Source organism: Arachis ipaensis, chromosome B02 (genome assembly GCF_000816755.2).
Source record: "Arachis ipaensis cultivar K30076 chromosome B02, Araip1.1, whole genome shotgun sequence".
Lineage (NCBI taxonomy): Eukaryota > Viridiplantae > Streptophyta > Magnoliopsida > Fabales > Fabaceae > Arachis > Arachis ipaensis.
The window spans coordinates 9,871,539-9,890,324 of record NC_029786.2 but is presented as its reverse complement, the minus strand read 5'-3'; the positions used below and the strand labels follow the sequence as shown (position 1 = coordinate 9,890,324).

The window sequence follows — 18,786 nt, the reverse complement described above, 5'->3', positions numbered from 1 at the left end:
ATATTTTTTTAAATATATAAAAATTAAAATCTTATATATATCATTCCCTTTTTATTATTGTTATTGTATATTTCTTTTTTCCCAACATATTAAAAAGTAAAATGGACACTCAAGTCTAGCGTTTTCACGTCCAATAATATTTAAGCAACTAAAAATAACTATTAACAATATTTTCCATCACTCTTTATAATCTAAAACCAATTAATTGGAATTCCAGTTACAACCGCATTAGAGCTCTTTCCGGTCACCGGAACTCCTTGCGCCGGCAATCCATTTATCGCCGGCGGCAACAACGACGAAATCTCAGGCATTTTGACCCTAACAGAAATATTTATAACCCCATTTCTGTTAACCTTACTATCCCATAACCTATAACTCAAAAATTGAACTTGATTTTGAGGGACAAACCCTCCTACTATATCCGAAACCGGTATCATTGCAATTCCAACACTCTTAATCCCCATTGTTGCTTTGCAATTCACCTCCAAAGTTATAAACCTTGCATGCAATGGAACTTCCATGACAACCTTCTCGTTCCATGAAGGGTAGCTTCCGCCTTCGCCGTTCACCTTCGTCGTCCTCACTTCGCCGTTTCCATCGGTTTGAATCTTCACAAAAACGTTTTTCTTTATTGATGTTTTGTTCGTTCTAAGATTCTCTGCTGATAAGATAGTAATCTCAAAACTCCGTGACGACATATTAGATTGAAAAATATGTTCCAAAGTTTTTGGAGCTTATTGATGAGAGAAGAATATGAATATAGAATGTGTAGAGAGAAGTGAAGGAAATTTTGGAATGAAAGGTTGGAAGGTGAAGAAGATTTCTTATATAGCGTTTGGTTTGGAAGCTTGAAAGAAAGGAGGAAGAAACAAATAGGTTGTTTCATTAACTTTGGCCGTTAAAAGTTAAACGATGACGGAGCGTGGTTTTGGAAAAGTCAACTATGGAAACAAAGAATATACGTTTTCAGGGTTTTTTTTTTTGTTTGACGCTCTTTGGGAGGCGAAAGGTCACAATGAAAATAATAATGATTTTAAATGGAAACGGCAGCGTTTGACTTGACGGCTGAAGGGATACTTTAAGAATACACTTAATTTTTGACAAGTGTAAATATGGAGATTATGTACTAACCTTTTTTTTTTAAATATTTTAATTTGTCGGTAACATAAAAAAATTTCACAATAAAGTTTTTTCCGCTTGCACGTAGAGCACGCAGGTCAATTATTTTTGGCGCTATTATGCTACTCTTAGAGTAATAGTAAGCCCTCTTGCAAAGTAGATTTCCAATCCAACGGTAGAAAAAAGTGTTTTTTGTTGTGTTTTGAAATGAGAATTGTAGGTATTTTCTGCAAGCCGAGTCAACTACCGTTGTTGTTGGGGGAACATAGCATGACTTGTTCCTTGTACACACACTACCTCGAAGCTTACTAGCTTTGAGACAAATACTAGATTGCAAGTTTGAGAATGTTTGTTGAGACAAATTTTGGAATTTTATATGGAGAATGGTTATTTGGAAAATGTGAATGGTGTTTCAAGGATGGTTCCTTGCCTTGGATATGGATTTTGACATAATTGGGTTTATTAGTATTAGACTTAATAATTTGACAAGTGGTTGTTAAGGAGAAAGTACCAACCATTAGATGAATGCACAAGCATTATGATAGCAATTTACACAAAAAAAAAAAATAAAAAAAAAAATAATTGATAAGAAATTTCAAGGGAGACTTGGCGAGCATGTTTTGTTCGTTTCAAAGTAAGTTACATTGAACTCTCATATGGTTAGAGTATCATACACACTTCTATTAGGTAAACACATATGGTAAAATGTGACATTGACATCTCTTATAAACGTAACATTCACTTCCCCTCTTAAGTCTTAAACATATATGGTTAATTTGCATGCTAGTTAGATCTTAGATGCCTGGAAGTGGTTCCCTTAGTAATGCTTGATTGGTTCAGTTTAATAAGTTCGATGCAGCCTCTCCAAGGAAAACAAAAATGCTAGAACAATTTATCAAAGGAAAGAAATATAAGTATATAACTAATTACCTACATCATCTTCTTATTAGATAATCTCCATCAAGATACATAAGTTAACTCATTGTTGACAGTACTCGATCCTCCCCATGTAGGCTCAATTTGGTTAGAAAATTCGTATGTATACATACGAGGGAAATGATACTATCACTCATATTTTTTATAAAGACTATGTTACGGGTACACCAAAATCAGCCACCAAGATAAAATACATATTTTTTTTTTTTTTACCGAAGATATGGAGACTCGAACCCGCAACTTCTTAATTGAGTATGTGGAGACTATGCCATTTGAGCTATTGCTTCTTGGCAAAAAAATACATATTGAAAATAAATTAAACTACACATGTATTTATACATAAATATATTGGTGGCTGATTTTAGTGGCTGATTTTGGTGTACAAATAGCATTTTTATTTTGATAATGTCACTCCATACATGATCATACGTGTGTAAGATAGGGTGTTGAATAGTCTCTTGATTTCGACACCATATCCACCATTGGATGAGATGTTGACCCCGCTTGAATTAGATCCACACTCTATTCAATAGTAGATAACATACGAGTAACCAAAGTGTCTACGCTTAGCATTCTTTGAGATTCACCATACATTACTTTCATTAGTCCCTCAACCATGTTATTGGAGCATCTATCCTTAGTACTATTTCTTCCCAATTCTCTTTTATTGAATAGAAAAAAAAATCTTCAATGTAAATTAATAATGGGGAAAAAGAATTATGGCATTTATATGCTTTTGAGATTTAATATTTCTGGCAAATATACATCCCCTATACTAATTTCTCAACAGGAAACATGATCAGTCTAAGTTTTGTATATCTTCCTAATGCTTCAAAAAGAAGTGAGGAACATTTGATGATGAATTATTCACTTTACCTCAGTCAATGTAGTGTTGGCAATTCCTTCGTTTAAGTGATCTTTGAGAATGCTTCTAAGGTACTCCAATTGTTGGGATGATCCTTCAAGTTCCTCCCACTACAATGAACAACATATATGTTACCAAATTCTCTACACACAAATTCATGATTCTTATTCTTATCAAATTACAAAGCCTGTACATATTCTGATTGAGTAACATGTATAAGAGAGCTCACCTCTTGATAGCATAATGATACAACTTTCCACCCAGCAGCAGTAATGTATCGACGTTTTAGCATGGTATGTCCCAAAGGCACACCTATATCAAGTAAATAGGAAAAAAGAAAATAGTTAAAATATATCTAAGAGAATACGGCCGAGTTTAGAATGGAAAATGCAAAAATACAGAGACACTAAGAAATTGAGATTGAGAGTAGAGTCACAACTTTTGTCCCTTCTCCAAATAACTTAGTGTTTTCCTAGTGTTATACTATTCTGAAAACACTTAGCATAGTATAAGAATAAGATTACAAATTTAATTTATGAAACAAAAAATTATACATACCAATATTTCTAGAGAAATGAGTTGGACCGTCAATCTCCAAAGCTAGTTTCTTATCAATTATCACAGCATCCAATGTGTACCCGTCCACCACATATTCTTTGACCCAATTAAGGCCAGTATTAACAAGAAGACGCCCAACATCTTTCTGAAACAATGATGTTATCTTCTGATTAAACCTTTTAGTTCTACAAGCACGAGCAACTTTTTCGTCAAGCTCATGGCATAATGATAACTGAAGATGGGGGAATTCAAGCTTCAAGCACTGGTTTACAAGATGAACTTGAGAAGCGAACATGATATCCTCTCTATATAGCTCTGAAATCCTTTGCTCCTCATAGTGGCTTAGGGTTTTCCAGATATGCGAGAAGAAACTCCTATCCAATTGTCTGAAGACAGCATAGGACCAAGCTATAGTTCCAAGCTGATCCCTACTTAAAGTGAGTGTAGGAAAATCAAGAGATCCATTTGAGACACCACTTCTATTGACACTGATCTGACCATAATTATTTGGTGTGTTTTCACCATTGCGAGCTTTCAGTTGGCAATGATCAGCGAAGACACTGTCTAAAGAATCAAATACAATTTCAGCAGGCTCATATAGAGACGCAAAAGCCCACAAAAGCTGTGCTAGTTCTTGCTCTTGGAAGGTGTGAATTATGTCAGAAGCCCTCTTCGACAACTCTGAAAAAAGTTCAGGAGCAGAGTGTTGCATTGAGGCAAAAGCACCTGCAATATTAGCAACATTTTGAGAGTTGAATTCCCCAACCTTGGTCATTGCGACCTCCGCAATCCTATCCATCTCTGAAAAATATAGCAGTTCGCCTCCAATTTTGGATAATGCCCAAGATATATTAGAGATTCCTTGTGCCGAGCATTCAGGTAAGGCTGTCATTGCAATCCCCACAAGCATAGACATCTCTTTTTGTCGGGCGAAAGCCAGCCTTCGAGTTGTGATCATAGAAACTTTCTCCATATTCTTAGCGATGCGATGAAGGGCAGTAGCAATGTTCAAAGGGGAAAGAGGCGAGGGGCTTAGACCTTTTGCAACAGCAACAATTGTCTCAGCAGTAACATCCAATACATCCTCTGCAGTCCGTGCTTCTACAATTGCTTTATTCAAATTGATTTCTTTCCGATGATCAGAAGGCCCAGAGAATTGGGATAGCTTATTTACAAACTCTTCCATGCTTTTCTCCTTCCTCTCTAAAAACATTCCACCGGCCAGCGAACTCACCTTCCTTTTCAAAACACCAACATCATCGATTGTTTCTGGATTCTCCAGCAGCATGAAGTCTTCCTCGGAGGTATAATCAACATCAAGATCATCTATATGCTCAAATTTCTCAACAATCTTCTTCTTGGTTTCAACTTTCTTCTTAGCCTTTTTCTTTTTCTTCTTGGAGGCAACCAAATCCTCCATCATTTGAGCCATGCCCCTTGCTTCAATCGACCTAACTGCCATCTTCCTTGCCCTCACACACCAATCCATTCCATCAGTGTCTTCAAGCAGCTTAGACTTCTGCTCTTTCACCCTCTTCTTGGGAGCCCGGTAACCAAACGGATCAAGTTCCCCGATGAACTCCGATTCCCAATCCACATCAGATTCCTCTCCTCTATCATCATTATCCTTCACTGCACCAATGCTAGCTCCCCTGGAGCCAGTACCGGTGTCTCTACCTAACCTAGTGCAATCACTTCTCAAGATAAACGGCTTAAGTTTCCTATTCAAATACCCGGTTCTTGTGATCACTGGGAAAGTGCAACCACAACCAAGCCTTGGAGTGAAACCAAAGGGTTTCAAACAACTTTGGTGAAACATAGAATTCAATAACCCTTCCATACTTTTTCACCTTGTCATCCAAACAAAAAGAAAATCAAACCAAAACACAACCAGGTTTTGAGCATGCAACCCAACAACAACAAAATCTTGTCTTTCCCAGTTCCTAACTTTATTAACGCCAATCAATAAGCACATAAACGTCAATCCTTTATGAGCTTCATAATAGCAAGGAAATGCAAAAACCTTCAATAAAATTGACAGAATATATAAATAAAACAACACATTTAGCTGGGTTAGGTGCTTAACAATACACCAAAAAAGTCCTGTGAACAGCACAAATAGCACCGAAGAAAACAATTTAAATTCAACTACAAAAGGAACCTATTTTCCAATCATTAAGAAAAAAAACCCGAAAAAGGAGATTTTGAAGCTCACCTTATCTTGGAGGAAGCACGAACTCACTGTTTTGAGGAGCGAACAGCGAAGATAGTGCAAGTGTATGCTTGAAGAATGAAGAAGAGCGTTTTACCTTAAAACGCAGCGGTTTAGCTTCTGTGTCAAAATCTGAGAACCAAATCCATCAATAAACCAATGGAATAACTGATTTAACGATTCAACCGGATATAATATAAATCTTAAAATATCTTCGAAATTTAAAACACTACATAAAATATCATCAACCTAATCCATATGATCTTATCAAAATACAAATTCAAAATCCATAAGAACTTGTTGCAAATTTGCTTCGGTGGATTAGGATTAGGATTAGCAGCATCATTCGAAATTAATAAAAGTTTTATTAATCTCTATTTAATTAATACTATTATCCATAACTGAAATTAATAAAAGTTTTATTAATTAAAACAAAATTAAAGACCAGCCACAGCACAATGAAAAATCAAAAAATTATCAACATGACCATATCTAAATTCTGCCACCAACATTTAGCAACAAACAAAGCCAGCAAAACCAGCAATAATTAGGAGCCAGCAACTACAAATCAAAGCAAAACCAACTACAAATCAAAGCAAAACCAGCAACTACAAAACAAAGAAGTATCCATAACCAGATACGAAATTAAAGACTAGCCATAGCACATTGAAAAATAAAAAAATTATCAACATGAGCATATCTAAATTCTGCCACCAACATTCAGCAACAAACAAAGAAATAAAAACAGCAGGACATTCAGCAGCAAAAACACCATTACCAACAGCATTCAGCATTCAGCATTCAGCAACAAAAATTATCATTCAGCAACAAACAGGGCATTCAACAACAAAAATTAGCATTCAACAACAAAGTGTGATCTTATCAAAATACAATCTCAAAAGTTAAATAGCAAAAAGAAATATCTAAATATTAAAAACCAACATGAAGATTTATCAATCATCAAAATCCATAAATTAGAACCTTGTGACTGACTATTATTCGAACTAAGTGGATTAGGATTAGCAGAATCATTTGAATTAGGAGGATTGGCAGACTAATTATTACTCAAACAGGCATTATAAGCAACTGCTTCTTGATTAATACTTTCATCCGTAACTAAATTCAATAAATCATAATCCAAATTAAAAACAGCAATAGAACGGCTAGAAATCCAATAATCATCCATAAGACCATAGAACAGAATTAGTAACAAATCCATTACTCAATTTCAGAATCAGTAACAAATCAGTAACAAAAGCACATATTAGAACAGAATCAGTAACATATCAGAAATCAATCACTAACTTCAGAGTTCAGATTCACAAATCCCTAATTTCAGAAATTGCATATTTGAGTAATTTGAAATTTCAGAGTTCAGACCACTAACCTTGACTGAGAAATTATAAAAGCTAAAAATTATAAAACCAATCAGAAATATGGTTAAAGCATTTCATCAAACATGTTGCGTGCGGTAAAATTAAAATGAAATAAGAGAATCCAAAGCTTAATTTCAATGTGATAGAGAAGAGAACAAAACTATTGTAACTTTAATTTAATCTATGAAAAAATCCAAACCACTACCAAATCAAATAATTACTTATTGTAGTAGAAATCAGAAGTTGCAGAGTTTGAAGAAGAGTATTGGTGTTGTCTGTTGTGTGAGTGTATTGTCTGGTGGCTGGTTTAGGGAACTCACGGCGGGGACAACAGAGAGCAGTTCGACGAGTGGAGCACGCGGGTTGGTCGCAGAGTTTGAAGCAGAGCAACGTGGCTTCCAGACGAACGCGAACTCGAACGGTGAACAACGAGTGAACGCGAACGGTGAACGCCGAGCGAACGCGAACGAAGACGCGAACGTGAACGGCAAACAAACGGCGACGGAAGCGTGGCTGAGCAGACAAAGACGACGGACGCCGAGCTCGAGGAAGCAACCGCGATCGGTGACAGCGAACAGGGGTTGAAGACTTGGAGCACGAGGGAAGCTAGATGACGGATGGCGAACTCTGAGTGCGACGGACGGCAGCAGTATGCCCCCTCTTTGGGGCGGTGGTATAGGCTTACAGTGCTAGGGTTTTGTGGTTAGGTTTGTGAGTTCTCTGACTGAAAGAAAGAAAGGGAGAACGGGAGAAAGAAACGAAGGAGCTTCCCTTTTTGTGTGAACCGGCCGGGTTCCGGTTCGGTCTGACCGGTCAGTTCTCGTCCGGTTCAACGGTTTTTAGCCGATTTTCTGATTGTCGGTTTTATATACCTGACCGCACCGTTAATACTGTCGATTCGCGGTTAAACCGGTCTCATCTTTTCAGAACATTTGGTTATAACACTTAAGTTCATTGATTGGGTCCAATTTATTATCTAAAACTAAAAAAAATGCTGGCTCATTAAGATATAAAAAAAAATAATCCAACATATAAAAATATAAATAAAAACCTTAAAATTATAGCTTGACTCATCATGACTCATGAAATCATCTTTTAACATAAATTAAATCATAAAAAAAATTAAAGAGAAAATAACCTGAGGTTACGTTTCCTTATCTTTTCTTCATAATTCATAAGCAAGCACAAGCGGTGAAACCAGTGAAGTGCTCACCGTAGAGATGAGCGACGGCAAGAGAGCGACCGCGATCAATGAGTGAAGAGGCGAGCACCGAGCAGAGACGGCGGCGATCTTCGACGATTTCTGGCTGATTGATTCCTCGTTTCTGAGGCTGTATATTGCAAAGGACGAGCCCTGGGTGAGTGAGTGGGTTGTGGATTTGGGTTTCTCTCGTTTTTCAAAATAGCTAACTCTCTTATCCCCGAAACGACGCCGCTTTATAAGCCAGATATTTAAAATAAACTGAAACGACGCCGTTTAGCTTTATCTTTTTTCTTCTTACTTGTTTGGGTTCAGTGAAGTGAAACGCTGTGAAGAAGGCAAAAAATGGCTTCTTCTTCTTCTTCTTCGATGTGCGCGTCTTACTCTTCAGTAATCTCGAGACCTTTTTATAAATCTCAACGGCAATTCGCGTTCTTCCGTACCGGGAAACTCGGTTCGGTTCCCGATTTGGGTGGGCGGTTCAGGTGTATGGCTGGTCAAACCGGATTCTTCACGAAGCTTGGGAGGCTAATAAAGGAGAAGGCGAAGAGCGATGTCGAGAAGATATTCTCCGGCGGGTTCACGAAGACGCGGAAAAACCTCGCCGTCATCGACGAGCTTCTTCTCTATTGGAATCTCTCCGACACCGATCGAGTACTCGACGAGCTCGAAGAGGTTTTGCTTCTTACGAAATTGAAAAGCTCCTAAAATAATAAAATGCGTAATGTAATGTTATTTGAAAAAGAAAATGGTTTTTATTATTTACTATTTAAGTTTATGATTTGATGTGTTCATTTTGTGTTCAGGCTCTTTTGGTGTCTGATTTTGGACCAAAAATCACTATTAAGATAGTGGAGAATTTGCGTGAGGATATATTGTCAGGGAAGCTCAAATCAGGCACTGAGATAAAGGTATCATTTCAATCAGCACACACTCTCTGATAGAAGAAAATCCTTGCACTGTGATCATTTTATATATATATTACTTAATATACCAGGGAATTTCAAATTTTGTGACATGAAATATGTTATGCATGGATTTGAATGGCTTTAGGAAGCACTGAAACAGAATGTCTTGGATTTGTTGACGACCAAGGGGAGAAAAACTGAACTTCAACTTGGATTCAGGTGAGAGGGCTATTTAACTTTTGATTTTGACATTGTTATGAGACACCAATTTTTATTAGTTGCCAATTTTGTGCTTTATATTGGATTAATTTGTTATCTTCAGGAAGCCAGCTGTAATAATGATAGTTGGTGTTAATGGTGGTGGAAAGACAACATCTCTGGGTAAGAAAAAGACTTAAGAAATTACCCTATTATTTGCCTTGTAATGAAACCAAAAATTGCTATGAAACGCAATTTTCTTTTATCTTTCTCTCCTATGAACAAACTTATAATCTAAAAGTTTATTGTGTTTGGTGAGGTTGGAAAAATATTAAACTTTTATGGCATAGAGTAACTAATAGGTTAAGGTTTGGTCGTTGATGCTGTTATAGTGTAACTAGTGCTTAAAAACTCCAATTCTTTTAAGATATGAAGCAGAGGCAAACAGTTTAGAAATTTAAAAGCATGCGAACATGACAGCTCTTTCATGCAGGAAAGCTGGCGTATAGACTGAAGAAAGAAGGGGCAAAGGTTAGATTATGTTACTTGAGTTTGGTTTATGCCATGACTAGTTAGGATATGATGGTTAATGCTGGTTCTCTGTTTGTATCTTTAAAAATCAACCAGATACTGATGGCTGCTGGTGATACATTTAGAGCAGCTGCTGGTGATCAGCTAGAGATATGGGCTGAAAGGACTGATTGTGAGATTGTTAGGGCTGAATCAGAGAAAGCCAAAGCATCATCAGGTACAAATGAAGTTAGAGTTCACTCAATTACCACCAGATCTTCTGTTCATTCTTTTTCACATAACTTCATTTCTTACTTTATTTGATTTTATTTTTTAAAAAATTCGATTAAATTTGTTTCTTAGTCTTTATTGTTATATCTATAGTTGTTACTATATTGTTTTACTTGCAGTGCTTACACAAGCTGTGAAAAAGGGAAAAGAACTAGGTTTCGATATTGTTTTATGCGATACATCTGGACGTAAGTGCGAAATTTTACAGATAGCTATTTTGTATTTTCATGAACTACTTGATTGTTTGTAATACTAATGCTGCTGTTCACTTTGAATTGTCAGGTTTACACACTAATTACAGCCTAATGGAAGAATTGATTTCTTGTAAAAAGGCAGTGAGCAAAGTCGTTGCTGGTGCCCCTAATGTAAGTCCAAGTTTTTGGCAGTTACTTTTTGCTCTTTTTACACGCATTTTACTTCTGGTGATAGATGAACTTATGATTTGAAAGTGATTTCCCAAGTTTTATTCATATGAGGCTCTGAGGGGTAAGCTTTTAGACTTCCAGACAGAATTTGATGAGCCATTATAGTACTTACAATCTTTGTTAATGTACAAAAACTCTCTATATCTGTATTTTCTTACAATCTGTGTTTCATCTAAATGACTTGTTTAACCCTGTTCAACAAGATTGTGCGCTTTTGACATTTTTAATTCCTCATGGGCTGACACTAACAATAACTTCTTTCTTACCTGAGTTGGCATTGATGATGTCTGCAGGAGATCCTACTGGTTCTGGATGGAACTACAGGTTTGAATATGCTGCCACAGGCAAGAGAGTTCAATGAGGTAAACACTAGTTTATGTTTTGAATTGGATTTGTCTGACGAGTTCGAAGTTCTACTAATAGGAATAATAAACTTCATTCTGTCCCTTCCCGTGCTTACATCTTTTATCAAACCGTGACCCAATGAATTGTCTATCACATATTAGCTTTTTAGGGTGTAGTGTGATTATTGCCCCTTAATATTTCCAAATCAATTCGATGTTAGTTGTTACCTAAACTGTTTCAACGCTAAAACCTCCAATGTGCAGGTTGTAGGTGTTACGGGTTTAATTTTGACCAAGCTGGATGGTTCTGCAAGAGGCGGCTGTGTGGTATTCTCTTCATTTCATCTTACTGATCTCTACTATTTTAGGGCTCAACAAATCTAATATTATTTATTTTTGCTGGGGCGATCATGTTGAAATTGTAAGACACTGATATCTGTTGTCAGGTCAGTGTTGTTGATGAGCTTGGAATCCCTGTTAAATTTGTGGGTGTTGGTGAACGTGTAGAAGACCTTCAACCCTTTGATGCAGAGGCCTTTGTCAATGCCATCTTTTCGTAAACCAATGTTAGGTTATGTTAATATGGTATGCAAATTATGATTTGTTCTCGTCATTCCTTTCAAAATTGAAATTGAAATTAAAATTTTTTGCAAATTTGTCATGGTATAACTGGAATTACACGCATTTTGAAAGTACAGAAAATGGCTAAAAAACTGTCCAAGACATGTCTCTTGTATATCTCTATTTAAGCTTTTGTTTATATCAGTTATCCAAACATACTTTTTACCCCAGCTTCTCTTTCTCTTCTATGGACAGTAATAAAATGCTACCTTAAAAATGTAGAACTCTATGAAAAATGAAATATTAGCATTTTAGTTAAACCAGAAGCACTTTGAATTGTAGCCTTGTGCTTGTAGGACATTTTCTTGCTTGTATTCGCTATTTCAATTTACTTTTCCATACCATTGTTGTATATGTTCTGCTTCAGGATCATTTATTAGCAGAAAAGCTTGGCATGGATATGAAGAGCCAATACCAGGTCATAGGAAAGATTGGCAGTGAAGCCATGCTTAGGAGAGGGAAGGCAATCAAGGCATTACAAAACTGTGTAAATGATTTTGTGGCGCAGAGACGATATTGCTTTTGATGCACGTTAGGGTGTATAGAAACATTTTTCATTATCTGTGGCTCAGTTTTTGACAACACAAAGGTGTTTATATGATGTGCATGTAAACATGTGCCCCATTGTTTGTAATATATCTGTTTGATTAATGATATGTTTTCCTTGCTTAGATTTCTCAGGTTTTTTAGTTTCAACCATCATCAATTCATCATCTATGCAAATTTGCACTTGTAAAGGAAATTTACCCTTAATAATTATCTAAAAGGTTTGGTTTTTGCCTTTTTGGTAACGTTCATACATTATTGAATGGTAAGTAAAATATTACTACATGAATGATATGTGTATTATTTAAAATATATTTAAAAAGTTAATATAAATTTTAAAAACTATTGACATGATTAGAATGGTTTTTACAATGACGTGCTTACATCTCAGTTAATAACAAAAAAACTTTATAATACAAAATTTCATGTGTAATACACTACTATTCTAGGTTGCCACATCATATGTTTGACAATATTTCATATTTGTTTTGTAAATTATCACTAAAAGAGGATAATCCCATTGGAATTAACAAAGGGAAGTAGAACATTATGAATAGGCTAATTCATCTTAAGGATTTTGGTATGACAATCAATATGAATCTATAGAGCCACTTGCACCTGAAAGCTATATGTTCATAATCATAGACTAGAAGCTGGCATGTTATAGTAGGTAGCATGACAAATATAGACAGAATTTCCAGTTTTCTTGAGCTTGAAGTCAAGTGCAACTACAGTCAAATTTCTTCCACTCTTCACCACTGAAGCATTAGCTACCACTTCTTCCTGCATAAACCGTTTACATTTCAAAGGGTCAAACCACCAATCAGAAAGTAATTAGGCAGTTATGATGAATCCATGATTTAATGTGCTGTTTCTTTAAACTGCACATTGCAGCTTATATGCTCTTCATCCAAGTGTTACATTACATGAACTGTTAAGAGGCATATGGCAAATGTCAATGTAAGTCACCATCACCAAGACAACCAACATTGCATCGAGGTTGTGACTAAGTGACTATTTGCGAAGAATTACCCTGGGTGGTAAGAATGTGAACCACAAGTCCCCTGGTAGGTAGTTAGTCGATGAAATACAAAAACAGAAATTCTAGAGGCACTAACACACCAAACTTTTGACATTCTATCAGATTTTGCATACACACATGCAAACATGAATAGTATAATTTGCACCCACATTACAGAGTTTGCACACATAGATTGACAAAAAGCATGCACACACAAATCATTATATTTTGCACTCTTTTTGAGTGTTGGTTACATATTGTCCAAAAGACTATTGACCACCTAGCAAGGCTCATAGAAAAATAAAGAAATAAGGAGCTTACATCTATTGGAGTGGCAGAGAGGTAAGAAATGCTAGTTTCTCCGAGGAAAAGCTCCTTGTCCTCTGCAACAACAGTTCTAGCACAAGCATGGGATAAAATATCAACCAAGGACGCAACGGCCCCTCCATGGAGTGTTCCATACCCATTCTACAATTCCAATCAAGAAAATAAGGAACAACAAATCTTCATTGAAAATCACATAACAGTTTTATAGTTGAACTTTGAACACAGAAACAAAACATCACATTTCCGACATGAAGCATTTCAACTAATTATAGCAATCCCCAAGTTCAACCAACAAGTTAAAACTTAAAAGCCCTAAGGTTAGTAAGGTAGCGTTTGCTTACTGTCCTAAGATATAAGAGACTGAATTAACCAGAAAATAAAAATGGAAACCGAGAACACTCTAAAATTTCCCCTAGTCTCAAAAATTATTTGGATAATTTCTACACTTCAAAGATAGAGCAACAGAAGAGTCATGTCTCAGAGATGATTTATAAGTAAAATTTTGAACCTCCCAAGAAAAAGGGACACAGAAGACAAGTCTCTACCGTTACACTATCTCCATTTTCGTTGGAGATTAGTAACCGAAGCTACCTAATTTTGCTCAAACAACACCAATAATGCATAAATACTTCATTTCTACTCACGAATGAGCATCAAACTTTCTAAATTGTTTACTAATTCTTGAGATTGCATCGTATACTCGCATTTCAATGTATAAGATCCGGAACATTAAATTCAGCAATTTTAATATTCTAATTTCCTCAGCTAGAATCAGTGTAAAAACATGAACAACACAATAATTGAAAGCAGATAGAAGAATGTGTTGAGTTGCGTACACAGATAGGGGGTTTGGCGAGGATAGTGCAAGTGATTCGTCCCCGTTGGATGAGATCAACGGTGATGAAGCTGCGAAGGAAATCGTCGAAGAATCCACGCGCGTTGCAGGGATCTGGGACAGGAGTGGCGGCACCCATAACGGTGAAGAAGCGCAAGGTCTCTTCAGCATGTTGAGGGTCCATTTCCTCAGAAACTTTAAGTGATGGAGACGCACACAGAGAAGAAGAAGAAGAAGGTTTGTGCGCCATTGATGACTCTTTAGTGGGTTAGTTGGTGGTTGTGCAGCTAATCAGAGTAACAGACGGAGACGTATAGCGTTTGTGATCTCAGTCTGAAACTCTATAACGAGTGTGGTGTTCTAAATAAATGTCAGCTTAAAAATTTGAATATTATATAAGAAAAAGTCTAGGGTCAGCAATTTTTGTGTTTTTTGGCCAACACTTAACCATCAAAATAAAAGTGAGTAATTTTTTATCATTAGATGTAATCTCATATTATTAAAAATGGCAGACGGCATTGAAGTAGAACCTTCAAAAATCAACTGGTTGTGAGCTTTCCAGCAGTTCCAGCAAATGATGGCAAGCAATTGAGGATTACGGTCAGCATTCTTCAACGGGTTAAGTATATCTGTTGATGCAGTCCACCATGTCCAAAAGTCGTTAGAACTCTGAGGGGGAAGACAGTCACGAAGATAACTCTGAGACCATACGTCTTTAATTCTAGAGCAATCGATTAAACAATGAGTGACTGTTTCCGTTGCTTCATGACAGCAGGGGCATATTGGTGATATAGATGGGATGCGGTGATAAATCTGAGCAAGCACCGGAAGTCGGCCATGGAGAGCTTTCCAGATAAATAGCTTAATTTTGTGAGGCAAGTTCAACTTCCATAGATCAATCCACGGCTTTTTCTGCTGCATATAATTAGGGCAAAGCTCCAGATGCGGATGGTAAAATAAATAGCCAATTCTGTAACCTGAAGCTGTATCATATTGCTTGGATTTGTTCAAATCCCATTGCAATTTGTCCCTACACTGCTGAATTTTAACTGACAAAATCCTGTTTGCAACGTCTTGGGGAAATAATTCTTGAATGAGATTCTGATTCCAATTCCTATCTTCAGTAATTAGATCTTTAACTCTTGGAACCAACTCAGAAATAGCCTGTCTATTTGGCATGTCAGAAATCATTAAAGGATACGGAGGAGGCAGCCAAGGATCCTCAAATGTTCGGATATTCTCACCAGTACCCACAGCCCAATTAAGACCTTTTTCAACAATCTTTCGGCCTTCCAGTATGCTCCTCCATCCCCAAGAAGGTAAGACTCCAATTTCTGTCGTTATAGTATTACCATTGCTAAAGTATTTACCTCTTAGTATTTTGGATAATAAGGAAGTAGGCTGTGTTACAAGTCGCCAAAACTGTTTGCCTAAAAGCGCCAGATTTTGGATTCTAAGATCTTTAAATCCAAGGCCTCCTTCTTTTCGTGGGCGAGTCATAGTGTCCCAGCTAATCCAAGCCATCCGCCTTTCAGAACCTTTTTGTCCCCACCAGAACTGAGAAAGTAGAGAGTGGATTTCCGAAATTAAACCATCAGGCAACTTGAAGCAAGACAATGTATAAATAGGAATAGCTTCTCCCACTGCCTTAAGCAATATGTGTCTACCACCTGACGAAAGAAGATTGCGCTTCCACCCTTGGATTCTTTTTCGAATCTTTTCTTTGATCATACTAAAAGAAGCCTTTTTCGATTTAGAGACTGTAGAAGGCAAACCTAGGTATTTATCCTGAGCCCCAATATGATTAATATTCATAGAGTTAACCAGTAGTGTACGAGTAGTGGAGGGAGTGTTGTGGCTAAAGAATGCAGCAGATTTATTAAGATTTACCCTCTGGCCACTGATGCTCTCATAAGAATTCAATAAATGCAGGATATTTGAACATGCTTCAGGATTAGCCTTACAGAATAAGATGGAATCATCAGCAAATAGGAGGTGGTTGACCTTGGGACATCGCCTATGTATCTGAAGACCCTGAATTAGTCTGTTTTGTTCTGCCTTGTGTAGCAAGAAGGAGAGACCTTCTGCACAGAAAAGAAAAAGATAGGGGGATAGAGGATCTCCTTGTCGAATACCTCTATTTGGTTTGAAGAAACCATAAGGTTGTCCTTCCACAATAACAGAATAAGAAACAGTTGTCACTAATTCTCGAATCCACATGATCCATCGGGAGTCAAAACTAAACTTCTCCAATATAAACCAAAGAAAGTGCCATTCCACCATTTCATATGCCTTACTCATATCTAATTTTAGCGCCATTTCATTTTCGAGACCCCTTTTTTTGTTCTTCAAGTAATGCATACACTCGTGAGCAATTAGGATATTATCAGAGATTAATCTGCCTTTAATAAAAGCACTCTGCGTAGGGCTAATTAGTCTATTCATCATACCCTGAAGCCTATGTACAAATACTTTGAAGATAATCTTGTAAAAGACTGAAGATAGGCTTATTGGTCTTACCTGAGTCATATATTTAGCATCAGAAATCTTGGGAATAAGACAGATCTGAGTGTGGTTAAAACCCTTCAAGATTCTGCTCCCAGAAAAGAAGCTCTTAACTGCTCGAAACACATCACCACTAAGTATGTTCCAGAAGCTTTGAAAAAATTTTGCTGTCATACCATCATCTCCTGGAGCACTTTGAGGATGAATGCTAAATGTTGCGCGTTTCACTTCCTCCATAGTCACTGGTCTTTGAAGCCTACGGTTCATGTGAGCTGTAACCTTAGGTTCAAAATCAGTAAACAGAGGTTCAGGGTTCTCATGACAAGTGGAGGAAAAGATGTCCTTGAAATAAGATTCAGCCACAGAAGCAATACCAGCATTTGAAGTAGCCACTTCACCATCACTGCCAGTTAGTTGCCAAATTCTATTCCTTCGGGTTCGATTTCTAAATTTCTGATGGAAGAAAGCTGTATTCTGATCACCAGATTTGAGCCATTTGACTCTAAACTTATCTTTCCAATAAGATTCCTCATTTTGCAATGCTTTTTTAAGTTTGTCCTCTATTTTTAAAATGATGTCGCCTCCATGAATTCCTGCTAAACGAAGTTCCTCTAATTCCGACTGTAGTAAATCAATCTCCACCTTCGAATTAGATCTGTGTTCTTGCTGCCATCTGACAATCTTATGCCGACAACGCTTTATTTTTTGAGCTAGGATATACATGGCTGAACCATCAATCTGTTCATGCCAAACCTCTCTAACAATCTGCCTTATTTCATCATTGGAACACCATCTTTCTTGGAATTTGAATCGGCGTTTAGATATCTCAGTTCTCGGATTAGAGTCTATGAGAAGAGGGGCGTGATCCGAGCCTGATTCTGATAGTCTAAGAACCGTTGCATTGGGATAGAGTTGCTGCCAATCAACTCCTATCAGGAATCGGTCCAGTCTTTCCTGTATCAACTCATCACCCCTCCGTCTATTTGACCAAGTGAATAGGTCTTCCGACCATAATAATATCAATCAGAGAATTATCATCAATAAAACTGTTAAAGGTTTCAATAGAAGAAGGAGATTTAGCACCCCCACCTTCTTTCTCTAATTGTTTAGAAATAGCATTAAAATCACTCATTAACACAACCTTACCATCGAACTGTTGGGTGACTGAAGTTAATTCAGCAAATTGAGCCATTCTATGTTGATCATTTGAACTGAGATAAACACCTAGAACACCATAGGGATCATTAGAACCAGCTGTCAGAACTGATGCCGCAATGAAAAATCTACCATGCTGTAAAATCTGAACAGTACAACCATCCCTCCATGCCATTGCCAAACCCCCTGATAATCCATCCGGATCCACAATAAACCATTCCTTGAAACCACAAGATCTTAGTTTTCCTTCAACTTGTCGAGATTGATTTTTTGTTTCACAGATAAAACCAACCTCGGGGGAGTAGGATTTGCAAATCCCTTTAAGATTGTGGATTGTCAGGGGTCTCCCCAAACCCCGACAATTCCACGAGAGCAGTTTCATATTTCTCTGGGTGCCACTTGAAGGCTGGCACCCTCCACCGTCATAGCAATTATATGAGGGTTCTGAGTCTCTGATTTGTTGCCCATGGTGTAAATCAGAATTGGTATTCAATGATTCCAAAGAGAAATAAGATATATAAGATATATGGAATGAGTGAATAAGAAAACGGAATGAATTAAAAGAGGAATGAATTGGGAGAGAAAACGAAAATTAGGGAGTTAAGTGGAAAAGAAATTAAGAAAAGAAAGTAGAAGAAGATGGAAAAGGGTTTGACGAAGAAAAGACAAAGAAAGGTGTAATCATGGAGGTGGCGCAGTGAAACCCTAGCAGAGCTTCGGGCGCTAGATAAGGAGTACGTACTCCCACTATAGTTGATTAGTGATTATATAGTGATGTAATTTAGTAACATGAAAAAATAAATATTTAATCATCTTTAAATTTTTAAATTAGT

General features: G+C 37.0%; 4 protein-coding genes and 1 long non-coding RNA gene across 9 annotated transcripts in view; 2 read left to right on the top strand and 3 right to left on the bottom strand.

Annotated features, from left to right (window-relative positions):
* LOC110268695 overlaps positions 1 to 6,543 on the top strand; it is a 23,047-nt gene extending 16,504 nt beyond the window's left edge. Inside the window, exons 2-3 of the long non-coding RNA XR_002357060.1 lie at positions 1,734 to 1,741; positions 6,454 to 6,543. This is a non-coding gene — a long non-coding RNA (uncharacterized LOC110268695). The remainder of the gene's footprint in view (positions 1 to 1,733; positions 1,742 to 6,453) is intronic.
* On the bottom strand, positions 90 to 815 carry LOC107624858 (BON1-associated protein 2). The gene has a single exon (XM_016327328.2). It carries the CDS (start codon positions 696 to 698, stop codon positions 192 to 194), a length of 507 nt encoding a protein of 168 aa, XP_016182814.1. The 5' UTR covers positions 699 to 815; the 3' UTR covers positions 90 to 191.
* Positions 2,728 to 7,824, bottom strand: LOC107624856 (RAP domain-containing protein, chloroplastic). 3 transcript variants are annotated; one of them, XM_021115395.1, is made up of 5 exons: positions 7,288 to 7,824; positions 5,694 to 5,822; positions 3,479 to 5,501; positions 3,150 to 3,232; positions 2,728 to 3,030 (listed from the first exon to the last, which is right to left on the bottom strand). In XM_021115395.1, exons 3-5 carry the CDS (start codon positions 5,316 to 5,318, stop codon positions 2,923 to 2,925), a joined length of 2,031 nt encoding a protein of 676 aa, XP_020971054.1. In that variant the 5' UTR covers positions 5,319 to 5,501; positions 5,694 to 5,822; positions 7,288 to 7,824; the 3' UTR covers positions 2,728 to 2,922. The 3 variants fall into 3 exon arrangements, with proteins under 3 accessions (XP_020971054.1, XP_020971056.1, XP_020971055.1); XM_021115397.1 differs by having other exon boundaries at positions 3,479 to 5,328; XM_021115396.1 differs by having other exon boundaries at positions 7,387 to 7,824.
* On the top strand, positions 8,266 to 12,237 carry LOC107624857 (cell division protein FtsY homolog, chloroplastic). 3 transcript variants are annotated; one of them, XM_016327326.1, is made up of 13 exons: positions 8,266 to 8,424; positions 8,583 to 8,942; positions 9,074 to 9,178; positions 9,321 to 9,394; positions 9,498 to 9,556; positions 9,867 to 9,904; positions 10,001 to 10,121; positions 10,294 to 10,362; positions 10,457 to 10,539; positions 10,893 to 10,961; positions 11,208 to 11,270; positions 11,390 to 11,528; positions 11,932 to 12,237. In XM_016327326.1, exons 2-12 carry the CDS (start codon positions 8,613 to 8,615, stop codon positions 11,501 to 11,503), a joined length of 1,125 nt encoding a protein of 374 aa, XP_016182812.1. In that variant the 5' UTR covers positions 8,266 to 8,424; positions 8,583 to 8,612; the 3' UTR covers positions 11,504 to 11,528; positions 11,932 to 12,237. The 3 variants fall into 3 exon arrangements, with proteins under 3 accessions (XP_016182812.1, XP_016182813.1, XP_016182811.1); XM_016327327.2 differs by lacking the exon at positions 8,266 to 8,424 and having other exon boundaries at positions 8,462 to 8,942; positions 11,948 to 12,237; XM_016327325.2 differs by lacking the exon at positions 8,266 to 8,424 and having other exon boundaries at positions 8,462 to 8,942.
* LOC107624855 (acyl-coenzyme A thioesterase 13) lies at positions 12,506 to 14,655 on the bottom strand. Its single transcript, XM_016327321.2, has 3 exons — positions 14,295 to 14,655; positions 13,453 to 13,599; positions 12,506 to 12,893 (listed from the first exon to the last, which is right to left on the bottom strand). Exons 1-3 carry the CDS (start codon positions 14,541 to 14,543, stop codon positions 12,750 to 12,752), a joined length of 540 nt encoding a protein of 179 aa, XP_016182807.1. The 5' UTR covers positions 14,544 to 14,655; the 3' UTR covers positions 12,506 to 12,749.